Source organism: Dryobates pubescens, chromosome 22 (genome assembly GCF_014839835.1).
Source record: "Dryobates pubescens isolate bDryPub1 chromosome 22, bDryPub1.pri, whole genome shotgun sequence".
Lineage (NCBI taxonomy): Eukaryota > Metazoa > Chordata > Aves > Piciformes > Picidae > Dryobates > Dryobates pubescens.
In genome coordinates, this window is record NC_071633.1 from 9,475,292 (window position 1) to 9,487,723 (window position 12,432).

A 12,432-nucleotide genomic window follows, 5' to 3' on the forward strand; every position below is an offset into this window, starting at 1 on the left:
AGAGATGCTCCCTTTCTGACCTTTAAATAGTTCAACATGGCTTGGCTGTGACAAAATATTAATAAAACCACGTACAGTTTGAGACAAATGGAAGTAATGCAGTCTCAAAAATACTAAATGATGTCATGTTTCTCAGGAATTCTATTCTCAGCATTAAAATAAAATTCCAAGAAAATAATTTCCCTTTCAAAGTCCCTGATGTCCATCAGACAGGTAAATTCAGTCCCAGTCTGTATTTCAGTGATCCTTTAAGCTGATAGTGAAGTGACTCACTCCAGTTTGAGCAGAACTGCTTTAGAGCTTTTGATAACAAAATGTTTCCTGAATACATTGATACTACATTTGAATTTCTTCATTTTTCAGAAGACTGTCTCTCCATGATCACAAATATTGCTGAAATCATGTCTGTCTGCATGTGGCTGTTTAAATCCTGCCCAGCTGATAGCCTCTGGATAGTATAATGCTTTCAAAGTGCTGGTCTTCTGCTTTTTCTTTCACTCTCTGCTCCTCTAAGATAGATACAAGTTTGTCCCTTTCTTCAACCACTTTCATCATTTCAGTAAAGATTTCATCCTCTTCATTCAGATCCATCTCATTTTTAAGGTTATCTGAAAGATCATGACAGAAGAGGTCAAAATCCAAATCACTCTGTTGTTACACTTTGCATTTTAATTGCTGGTGAACAGGTTGAATTAGTTCATGACAAATGAAGTCAAGAGCAGTTCACGTCTTTCATGTTACAGCTCAGGGAAATACTCTCCTGCATTTGGGTTACAACTGACCATGAAAGGGTTCTAATGTCTAGAGTAGAACTTACAGCAGAACTTAGACTTCATGTGCTCTCTTTTCTAATACCAAATAAAAGGGCAAGCCCAAACTGCTAGCCTAAGTACCTAAAAAGCAGTTCCAAAATACTGCAGTAACGCTGCAGTTAACACAGAAGCAGTCTTGTGTTTCTGTGGTTGAAGAAATGACTTTCTGTTACTGGCCACCCTGCATGTTAGCTCGATGTTGCTGCCTAGACAGCATCATTACTGGAATTACATTTGCAAGTGCTTCTGATCCAGTTCACAGTAAAACTGGACAGATTAGCTTAGCTGTCTTTACTAGACTTCAGATGAGAAGATCCCAAACACTACATTTTGCTGGTTGAGCTGCACTTGCAGAAGAGCACATGAGGAAGAGGCTTGGCCACTCTGGTCCCTGTTGAAACAAGCAGGGAATATGGGCATGGCCTATCACTGTGGGCTGGAATGTGCTCCTCCCTTTGACTTACCATCGGTGGCCATTTTTTCTCTCAGCTTTTGTTCCAGTCGGCTTTGGTGGTCCTGTAGTTCTAGCTCTTGAGCTCTGTGTGCAATAGAAAGTAAGTTAAAGAATAAGCTTGTTTTCAGTGAAGACATGTATGTTAGTATTATTGCAACCAAGAGAGTTCTGTTTATCCACTATTTTCTCCTCATGGGCAGTCAAGGCTAAGAGCTTTCCCTGTGCCCACATTACCATAGCACTGCCAGAGCACCATCCCTGGAGGTGTTCAAGAGGGGATTGGACGTGGGACTTGGTGCCATGGTCTAGTCATGAGGTCTGTGGTGACAGGCTGGACTCGATCTTTGAGGTCTCTTCCAACCTTGGTGTGATTAATCTCAAAAATCAAGGTACCACTACCAGCTTTTGCATTATGTATATCAGATGGAAATCCCTCAGACATTGCAATCCTTAAGGCTTTAACCAGCTGTACTTTTATTGGTGGCACCCACGATGTGATTCTGGATAGGACTGAATGTTCCCACGCATGAAGAGCCTTGCCATGCCCTCTGCACAGGAACAGGTCCTGAGGCCAGGGAATTAACATCTGAATGCATCCAGACAGTATTTTGCCCTGCAGTGCTAAAAGCAGCCTGCTTTTACAACTCTGATTTGCACAGTGTGAGCAGGAAGCATTGCTACCACAGCACCCAATGACAGTCAAAAAAAATAAAAGGTTTGGCCCATGGCAGCATCAGCTGAGAAAAAACGTGGCTGGAGACAGCAGCTGGGCTGCAGCCCTGTATGCAGCGTGGGGGGCTGAGTAATGTGGAAATGATGAATGGCAATGAGCAGCCTGCCCCGATGTGAAATGCAGGGGTGAGCAAGGGCTGCTGCAGCTTTCATTGCCTTCCCACACTGCTCAGAAACTGAGGGAAAGACCTGAGAGTCACCTCCACCTAGCTGTGGAGTGGTTTTGAGGGAGCAGGGTGAGGCAGCTACAGCCAATATTGCTTCCATCAGCCACAAACGGTAGCATCTGAGGCAGTTTTTATCTGCTTGTTTTATCACTGTAGTGAATTTCTAGACCTTTTCTCATATGTTTCATAAAAACTGAGATGAACTTGGCCAGACTATTTTTCTTCCACAGGAGAAAGTGCCCCAGTGTTTATTAGACCTACATTATGTAAGGGCAGAGCATCTATATGCTAGAGTACCACATAGGATTGAAATAACTGAAGCACCATGAGAGGAAAGGATAAGGAGGACACAGCTGAAAATCTGTGTTCAAAACAGATTGTAGCAACTCTGGGAACATTTATTCCATGACAGTCTCAAACTGCAGCATGCAGTAAGGCATTCAGTGTATCACAGGTACACTTTTCTCCACTCTGCTTCCCATCTCTAGTACTAATGCTTGTCCTTACTTACATAATCAGGAGCTCAGACTCATAACGCATTAGTTTATTCTTCTCCAGGACCAGCTCAAACCATTCATGTAGCATCTGAGTTTCATCGTTTATACCTGAATCTGTTCAAAACAGGAAACTTAAGTGTGCATTCTGGCTTCCCTTTCAGTGCTCTTACCACTTAGGTTCATTTGAAGTAGTCCTCATTTGTAAGACTAGGTGAGTTCAAATGTAGCTTTTCTTGCTGTATGTCACTTATACCAATGATGTCTGGGTATAACATCCTTGTCTACATTTGGTTGAATGTTGTAGTTTATTGCAGTTAAAGACATTAGATTTTAAAATACCTTTTGGGAGTAAAGTTTTTTTTCTTTCAAATAATCACAGAGGCTTTTTTTTTTCCTAATGTGTGCTTTTATATTTCTCTTCATTCTGCCTTTGACAGCATCTTCTCTGTTGAAAATGGACTCCAGTAGGTAAACTATATATATATATATATAAATGGATATCCCATTAACACAGTTGGACTTCAGGATGTACTTACTGGCAAGTATCAACTTAGTCCCTGCTTCCAGTGGACACCAGACACATTATCAAATCCTCTATAAATTTCTATTTGTTTGCCAAATGGCCTTCAAATTACAAGAGTAGCATTAAACTAGGTTACCAAGTGTAGAGAGAGACAGAATCCTGGACAGCTCAGCAGCATTTTGGGTGCCTTTCTTTTGTCACTTTGAAATGCACTTAGGTCTTGGTTCCAGGAGTTACCCTCTTGCCTCTACTGCTTCAGCAGTCCCTCACTATAACATTGAAATCTGGATTTGGCTCCACTCAAGAACAGTACTTTAAACGATCTTGTCAAATGCAGCCCTCTAGCAACCTTCTTGAGCAAGAGGAAAATTGTTGGGTGTTGGGGATCACCAACCCCTTTGCATGCCAGCGTCAGACTGAGGACAGGGGTCATGCTGGCTTAGGTGCACTATCGCAATTTTTCCTCAGGATTTGACCCAAACCATGAAACAGGAGGATAAAGCAGCAGCAGAAGGCAGAGCAATCCTGGTCTGATTTCTGCCTGATTCCATTACTCTGACAGTAATGGATGTGTTCCTCTGGGATCTTCCAGGTCCGCAAGTGGCGATGAAAAATGTCTTCTCAGAGTGACTGCAGGAGCAGTTCTCACTGTGACATGGCTGTAGCTTCTCACAGATCCGATGCAGCATTAGTATTCAGTCTTAGGTCTTTGTATGCCACCATCAGAAGTTATAATCAATATTTGATCTATCTTGCTGTCAGGAAAAATACTGCATTTGCAGGTATGTGTATGTCCTTGGCACATACAGCAGGTTACTCTTGCCTTGCTTTTTTGTGTTCTTGATTAGGCAAAATTATTCTTTTAATGTTTCCTCTTTACACCTTAAGATCTCTGTCTCTCTTATAAAATACTGTGTCATAGGTCGACATGAGCAAAATGCTACTCATAGCAAAATCCTCACTGTAAGGTGAAATAAAAATAGCCCTTGTTTTTCCTCCTCCATCCCACAAAATGCCCCTCAGGGCACTTTTCCCCTGAACTTTTCAAAGGTTTGTTAATCATACTATTAATAGTTATTTAAGCCTGATGGAGTGCTTCATGCTTTCCAAGGGCAGAACAAGCCAATGAAGCCTTTTGCATAACACAGTATGACAGATTTTTTTTAAAGGCTATAGGAAAAACAATTTGTGATTTTGTTTTGTGAGCCATGCCAGCTTTTTCTTACAGCACTACTAAACAAAACTTTCCTCCTGAATTACACAAGTCTCCTTTAACCTAGAATCTGTTTGAAAGTCAGCTATTCTTATGATTACATCATAGCTATTTCCATTTTCATCATATTTGAGGGAACAACAGGCTGTAGAGGAGCTTTCTGTTCTCCAGTGCTGCTATGTTGTCCCTCTGTACAGCAGACACACAGTAAATGGGGCTCAGAGAGTTTGTGCCCTTTTGGAACAGCTCAACCTCATATTCCTCACTCCTGCAGGTTTTCAGCTGACTTCTTTTGACTCTGTTGAAAGTTCTGAGAAACCTTGCATAGGCTCCTTATGAAATAAAAAAACCTACGTGTGCAGATATTTGTTCACCTTCCAAACCATGAAGAGACTTCCTAACATTCTTTTAACAAATATTTTCTTCTTTACCATAAGTCATCATGATCTGTTTAGTCAGTTATGCTGTTTTCAGTGGATGCTAATTTCAGTAGAAAACATGTTTCGAGATTTTTATTTCTGCATTTTCTTGTAGGCAGAAGATCTCCATAAGCCTCCACAAATGTCAGGGGAAAACAAAGCACTGGTACATTAGTGATTTATTATTTGGTATTTCAAACCAGAATAAAGGGGAAAATGGCCATGAAAAATTATTCATAGGACTGATATTATTTCTTTTAAAAAAAAAAAAAAAGGCATGAATTGTTTTCACTACAATTAGAAGATCATCAAAGCCTCATTTTGCTCATCGGTCTTCATGGCAGTTGTTTTGCACCCACGCATGTTCTCTTCTAATTCAGCTGAGGAGCTAATGAATAACTCCCCCTAACAAAGGGGCCATTCATCCCAGGCTCACAGAATTATTAGAGGAGAGTTGCGTAAATGTCACCGAAGAGTAGTGTTTGCAGGCCTGTCTCTAAATTTGGTTATTCACAACCTTTGCAGCTCAATATTATTGCTGAACTGTGATCGTTTTCTAATTACTGTAATAATACCTATTAAATCACTTGAATTGCATAAGCACAGACCTGCTTAAATACAACTTAACCTAATAAACACTGGTCATTCATTAAACAATAATGCTCATTATTTTTAAGAAGGTTGACGAGAATATTAAACTCACCAATTCCTGCATCATTACACATACGTTGTTACAAACCACGAAGTGCTAACATTTTGTTTGAGAAGCTTTCAGCTTCATGCTTTTGCACCAGAAGAGTTATTGAGAGGCAGTAACATCCTGCATTTTAGTATCTGCCCTATTTGTAACTGGCCACCTACACACAGCAATCAACAGGGAGAAAAAAATAGTACTTTCACCTTAATGAGGGCAATCCAATTACTAAGGATGGGAAGAGAATGAGAAGCATCAATCTCTTGGCAGACAGCCTTCTTTAGGAAATGTGATTGTCAAAACAGCAAAAACAAGAGGTGGCTCTAGGCCATTTTCCCTAGTATTCAGTGTCTACCCCAAGAGCTGGAAGAGGCTTGTCCCTTCATATTTTTGAGATTTCCAAAAAACAAACACCCTTATTCAACTCAGCAGTTAAGAAAAAAGCTAATACCCCAGACTGTTAAAGTCTTTTTAGTAGACGTTCCATGATGGTAGGGTGGGTGCCATTTGATCAAAGGTTATGTTTTCATTTAAGAAAAAAAAGAGGCTAGCCTTTTAAATAACATTTCAAATATGTTGGCACTGTCAATTATAGGAAATCAGTTAATAAATGTAAAAGGTTGAGCAAATCTCTTGCTGAACTGATTGGTTCAGTGTTAGAATAGGAGCAATAACTGCTAAGAAATATGGCATTAAAACACCCAGCACACAGATTGTGCTGGGTTGCCTAGCTAAGACGACAACAAGATCAGGTGTCAAAACATTTCTAGGCTTTCAGTGTTTTTCATGAAAGCAAGAGGTTCAACTTTCTCAAACAGAGGTAAAGACACGTTTGAAATCCATCTGTCGGCTCCCCAGCATCCTTCCAGCACAGAACCACAGCCCCCTCTGAAGTCCCCTACATGCAAGATTCACACTTTCATCCCCATTTTGAGCCTGGCAGGAGGCCCTACATGTCCTCTCTGGGAGGTCTCCCCAGTTTCACCCCATTCATGCGTGGGAAGCAGCAGCAGGATGCTGCAGTGCTGGGTGCTTAGGTCTATTGGTTCAGGTAAGTGAAAACCTTGCCTCCGCCTAGGGCCAGGACAATGTCCCTGTTATCTTTTACCCACTGCGGGAGAAGCTGTGCAGTTTGGGTGTGTGCCTGCCTGCTGCTGTTGCTATAGCATAGCCACCAGCTCTAATCATATTAATGGTATTTCACACACTGGGAGAAGTCATTAAGGACTCTGTTACTAAGCACAGGCTGCTGCTGGCTTAGTAACTGAGAGACATCTCCTGCAAGCCCCCATGGTTCCCTTCAGAAGATGAAATTAAGCTTAGGATGGGATTTTCAAAAATGGGACACACACACACACAGAATTAGGTTCTGTTGTCAAGCAAATAATTTGAAATCTTTGAAAATTTGTATCATTCAGTGCAAAGGCGCTTGAGCTAACAAAATCTACGGAAATGGGAGAACAACAATTTTTGTCCTTCCAGTTGTTATTTCATTTCAGATTTTGGACTAAACTCTACTTCTATGACTTTTTTAAAACCTCTGTGCTTTGAGAGAGGTAAAAAACCCCAACCAAACAAACAACCACCACCATCACCAAAACACAACCAAGCAAATACTGCTTCATTTACCTGATTCTCCTCTTAGTTCTCTCTCCAGTTTGACACCAAAAATCTCTAGAGCTCTTTGTCTTTCCTCCAGTTCTTCTAGCTGGCGCTGGACCGCCTGCAAAAATGTAGTGATATGAAAGCTACAGACATAGCTTAAAAATTCAGAGACAGAATATGGCCCCAGTGGTTAGAGAAGCAGATTGAAAAGGTCTCAAAGGAGTCATGGGATTTGCAAATTCACTAAACATATCAGGCGCCTAAGCAATTTACTAATTCCACTAGGTATCTATCCACATTTTTATGTGGGTATTATAGGTACTAAAAGAAACTCCATTTTCCTGAACTTTAGCTGTCCCATTGTAAGATAGAGAACGTAATGCTTCCGTCTTGCATGGCCTGAAAAGTCAGTATCTTACACATTCAGAAGTACATATTCTGAGATGCTACCTGAATAAAGATCATATAAATATGGAAGGGTTACAGCTAGAAAGCTTTGCTAGCTAATCTGTTGTTCATAGCATTTTGTTGTTTGGTTTACTTTCATATTTCACAAGCTTTTGACATGGCAAGAAAAGGCTTTAACAGCTAAGAAGTGATAACTCAGTGGCACTTCAGAGGGGGCTTATACATTCACTGGTCCATCCTCTTTTAAGTAAGATTTTCAGAGGTGCCATGTGGATAATAGGCATGAAACACTGTAAAAGGTTAAATTGTCAAAAATGGATGCTAGCAATTCTCATGTCAGGCTCTTTTAGGGCATACTGAGCCAAGCCCTCAGCAACAGCCTAATAAACATGAAAGATGGTTCAAGAAGTGTGGACTTCATTACTTCTACAAAGCAGCAAAACAAGAGAAGGCACCATCTATTTCAAACACAGTTGCTCTTCAGTAACACGTTTCACAAAAACAGCGATGTATACAAAAATGGAGATTTCAGATTCTCATATGAAAACCAACTTAGTTTTCTAATTTAATATTGGTACAGAAATAGCAAGTGGAAGCTCCACCCAAATCAACAGTAATACAACTGAAAATGATGGACAACTCTGTCTTCAAAAAGCCTGCTTTCCCCATTACCATATCTTGATTACAATTACAGTCTGAATTAATGAGACTAAATCTCTGTCCTACACAAACAACACACAAAAAGTGCTAATGGCCACATAAGCCCTAAGGTATATGTGTGTATATAGATATGTTATTGCAGCAGGTGAAACAGATCTGCATATGTTGACACCTGAGAGAACATAATCTGAGACGCAGTTGTGCAGAAAAGCATTCCTAAAACCTTTAAACTGTAATTGGAAATAATAAAACATCAGCAGAGTCCAGAGCTTTTCCAGCATTTTCCAAAGCGGGCCTGTATAAAGTGAAGCGATTTTACATCATTAAGAATGAAAACAGTTCACTTGTGTTATGGCAGAGAGGGAACAAAAATACCACTGTATTTTTATACCCTCCTGTAGAACACGAGGGTGATAGCCAGGCTTCTTACATTCTCAAGGGCTGATGTTATTTCCCCTTTCTATCTCTTTTTCTCTTCAGGGTATTATTCTCTCATTGTCAGTCACTATTCCCTCTTGTTCTTCACACACAATTACAAAATCATGAAGATCTCTGGGGACACATGTGAACTTGTCACATCTTGTCAGGCCCTATGACATACATCTTCCTGCTTCTGATGGCTTGGGGTGGGGAGGGGGTGTTGTGGATTTCAATGGAAAAAGCAGTGAGCCACAGTGAGGAGTGAGTGGAGGTGCAGAACCCATATTGGGTACTTCCCATTCTCACTATTCACTCCTGGGAGATAAATGGGACATTTGCAGACTATGTTTTCACCTGTGCTTTGTGAAGCCTCTTTAGCTCCTCTTGTTTAATCAGTTGCTTTGTCTCTTTCTCCAGCTTCCTTCTCCTTCTGAGAGCTCTTTTTGCCTACAAGGAGGAGAGAGGAAAAAGACAATCAAAGCATAAAGAAGCCATTACAGGTTTCCTCAAACCCTCCTCTAAATCACAGAACCGTTGAGGTTGGGACAGACCTCTGGAGACCATGTAACTCAACTGCCCTGCTCAAACAATGTGAGCTGCTGCAGGGTGCTTGGGACAGCCCAACTGAAATGGAAATATTAATGTAAGACTACTTTAATGCATTTGCCTATATTGACCTTAAAACATTACAAGCTCTTTTACACCCTAAGTGAATGTGAACTATGCCTATTAATAAAAAATGTCCAAATCTCAAAGTTGGCTATATACAACATACCACTAGACATGGCTTCTGCAGACATCACCATTAGCAGGGGAGAAGCCAGGCACAGACTAGGAGAAACACCAGTTCAAGGAATCTCAACCCATTTCTGTCACTGTAATTGCTAAGAGTGAAATTCACTTCAGATCACTTGTAACATGGGAAGGGGGAGGTATCTGAAAGAAACAGCCATCACAGGACACTACCTGAAGCCCTACAAAGCCTTTCTCAAAGCCAGTTCTCTACTGCATTACAGAGTGGGGTTTGCTCTGGCTGCTCCTGGAAAGTGAGGCAGTAGGATTGGCTTGCACTTGCTCAGTCCTGCCCTTGACCCAAGCTATCTGGAAGTGCTTCAGGGGTTGTGGTTTTCCCATTTTGGAGGAGACAGAATATATAAGCACTGCAGACTAGATGATTAAAAAACTAATAAGCCAGGAAGCTGCTAAATTTTTTTCCCACTGAGTTTTGCCAAAGACAAATGGTGGTACTAGCAAAATAGCAGCCAGAACTGGCATGAAAAGAGGTGCTAGGAGGCAGCTGAGAGAAACTCATTGAGTGGGGAATGTACATCAGAACTGAGTTACTGCTCACGCCCATGTGTGACAGCTGCTCATTCACCCCATTTCTGGCAGCTGCCTCAGCACTGCTGCTTGTCCTGTGACTGCCTGAACCATTGGGAGCTGCTTCCGTGCAGTTTTCTCCCGTGTCTCACTTCTTTTCTCTATTTTGTTCAAGCTTTAACTAACTCACTATAATACTTTCTTACTGCAGATTGTCATTCCTGTTACAGGAAAGACAAATGATGAATTCTGCCGTCTCAGTGCATCCTGCCACAGAGCCACTGGTGGGATTGCTGTGCTTCTGCCTCATGGCACTTTGGCTCCTCTGGAGCTGTGCGGCTGGGTTTCCATTCAAAGCCCCAGGTAGCTTTCGGCTCAGCTGCTTTTGTAGTGTGCTGGACTGTCTCTTGCTTTGCTTACCTTCCCCTGCCCCCATGAAGACAACAAATCAAAAAGGCCACCTCATATTATTAATTCCATTTACTGATACTCTCTGCAGGAAAGAGGTAAACACATTTCTGATGAGCTATTCAAGCAGTAAAGGCTCTCTTTTTCACATCAGAGCTGAGTATCAAGAGTTCAGTGGTGCTTTAACTCCATCCCTCCTGTTAGCCTTGGAAGCTGAGTCGGGCTCAGAGACACCAGTGTGTAGCCAGTTCTTTCACCATATAGGGCCTGGGCACAACGCTGTGGCTCAGGCAGTGCTGCTGATTACGATAAACCGTGTTTTCCAGTCTGTAGCACCTCTCAAATGAAGTTGTATTTCCCCAAGGGAAAGCTGCATCTGTTTGGTTTCATTTTTTCCAGTAGTTTGCTTGTTGGGCTACATGTTAAGACCACTTAAGAAATGCAGCTTCCAAGTGGTTTTAGTGAAAGATGCCTGATGTCAAATTAAGACCTCCCCTGTCAATGCTGGTGTATCCTGGGGGAATTAAAGATCCAAAGAGCAAAAACAAATTTTGATGTTCACCTGTCTTCAAGAGTTTTAATGTATTTTCTTTCCACGAAACCTAACCTCCACTGACAGAATGTTCAAATTTCCACTTTGAGAAATTGCTGTGTGTTTTGGATCAAAATCACACGACAAATATCAAATACAATCTAACTGATGAAATATCTATCTTTCTGTTTCCCAGGCAAGATTACCTTGTGTGTTAATGAAGGCTTGGGTTCAAATTCATCATCAGAGGAAGAAGTAGAATACTCAGTAGCTTGTTTTCTGACAGGTAGGTGTTCACATCCTAAAAGGCAAAGAGAAAATGGTCAGTGGAGCAAAAGCTGCTGTTCTTTAACTTCCACAGACACTCTGCACCTGCCCTGAGCTCTAATCAGCAGCACATACAGCAATTTGGAAATTTGGCTGAAGGCATTAATTAAATTTTTGATCCCTGTCAAAAACTCTGTCTGGGTATAGTTGGGTTTTTTCAGGTATTACATGCAAATAAATTCATTCCTTGCACACACTGCATGCAGCACACTGTTCTGAATGCACTCAACATTCATTAAAATGTATATCTGAAGTTAGCCATATTACCCAAATGATTGTACAAGGCTCACTATACAGTGTAATTGAATGCAAAAAGTCTGAGCCAGCTCTTAAACAAATTACCCTTATGTAGGTTGTAGCATCTGGCACCCATTTTTACTACATGACATCTGCTCAGTGTAAAATAGTTGGCGTCAGAATGTCTGGTCATATAAAAAAATCACAAATGTAATCAGAAGCAAATGGACTAAGAACAAGGCTTTATCACACAGCCTCATGCAACATAAATATTTCATTAATTATGTCCAAACAAACGTCACTTATTTTTCTGTTTTAGGAATATTATCACATCATTGAACTGTTGATTAAAATGCCAGAGTAAGTCAGGAAAATCCATACATCACAACAATGCACTCCATAAGGAAAACTCAAAGACTGCCTTTGGAAGAAGCATGCTCTCAGAACTACAAATTAAATTACATTTAATTGCGGCAATTTTATCATGCCTGTTTTTCCAGCATCTTGTTTCAACTGGGTGTAAATATTTGAATTTCTTCTTAATTTGTCTAATTCATAGCTTCATTCTCTTCATTTTGGAAAACAAAACTGCTTTTGGAACATCTGTCTCTATGCTTCAACCTGCTACAGGGTTAATGATTAACAGCTGGGCAACATCTTGGAAACGTACATTATTTAAAGCTAACAGTGCCAGTTTTCTTTGTATCTGTGAGCTCACAGTTGCTTTTCTATGCGCAAGTTTTGTTCTGATTAAAATCACTTTCCAGTCTCCCAGCGTAAAATGTTTCTTCTTTGTCTTGTCCTGAATCCCAGTCCTGAAGTAGGACTTCCATCTCAAGCCCTCATTTAAAATCAAAATCCATAAAACGTGTTCATCCCAGGTGGTAATGCAATGAAAGAAAATTCAAGTAATCTAAGGCAGCAACGCAGACTTTTGTTAGCAGTCTCAGTTTTAGACGCACCCAGACCTTGTGTCAATGATCTTGCAAGCTCAGAGGGTCCAG

At 40.9% G+C, this 12,432-nt stretch overlaps 1 protein-coding gene across 1 annotated transcript in view; it reads right to left on the reverse strand.

Annotated features, from left to right (window-relative positions):
• MICAL2 (microtubule associated monooxygenase, calponin and LIM domain containing 2) overlaps positions 1-12,432 on the reverse strand; it is a 115,898-nt gene continuing 103,466 nt past the window's right edge. Inside the window, exons 31-36 of the mRNA XM_054172015.1 lie at positions 11,071-11,165; positions 8,959-9,051; positions 7,141-7,234; positions 2,677-2,776; positions 1,277-1,350; positions 1-608 (exon numbers count right to left, since the gene is read on the reverse strand). Of these exons, the coding sequence (XP_054027990.1) occupies positions 424-608; positions 1,277-1,350; positions 2,677-2,776; positions 7,141-7,234; positions 8,959-9,051; positions 11,071-11,165 (641 nt within the window). The 3' untranslated portion in view covers positions 1-423. The remainder of the gene's footprint in view (positions 609-1,276; positions 1,351-2,676; positions 2,777-7,140; positions 7,235-8,958; positions 9,052-11,070; positions 11,166-12,432) is intronic.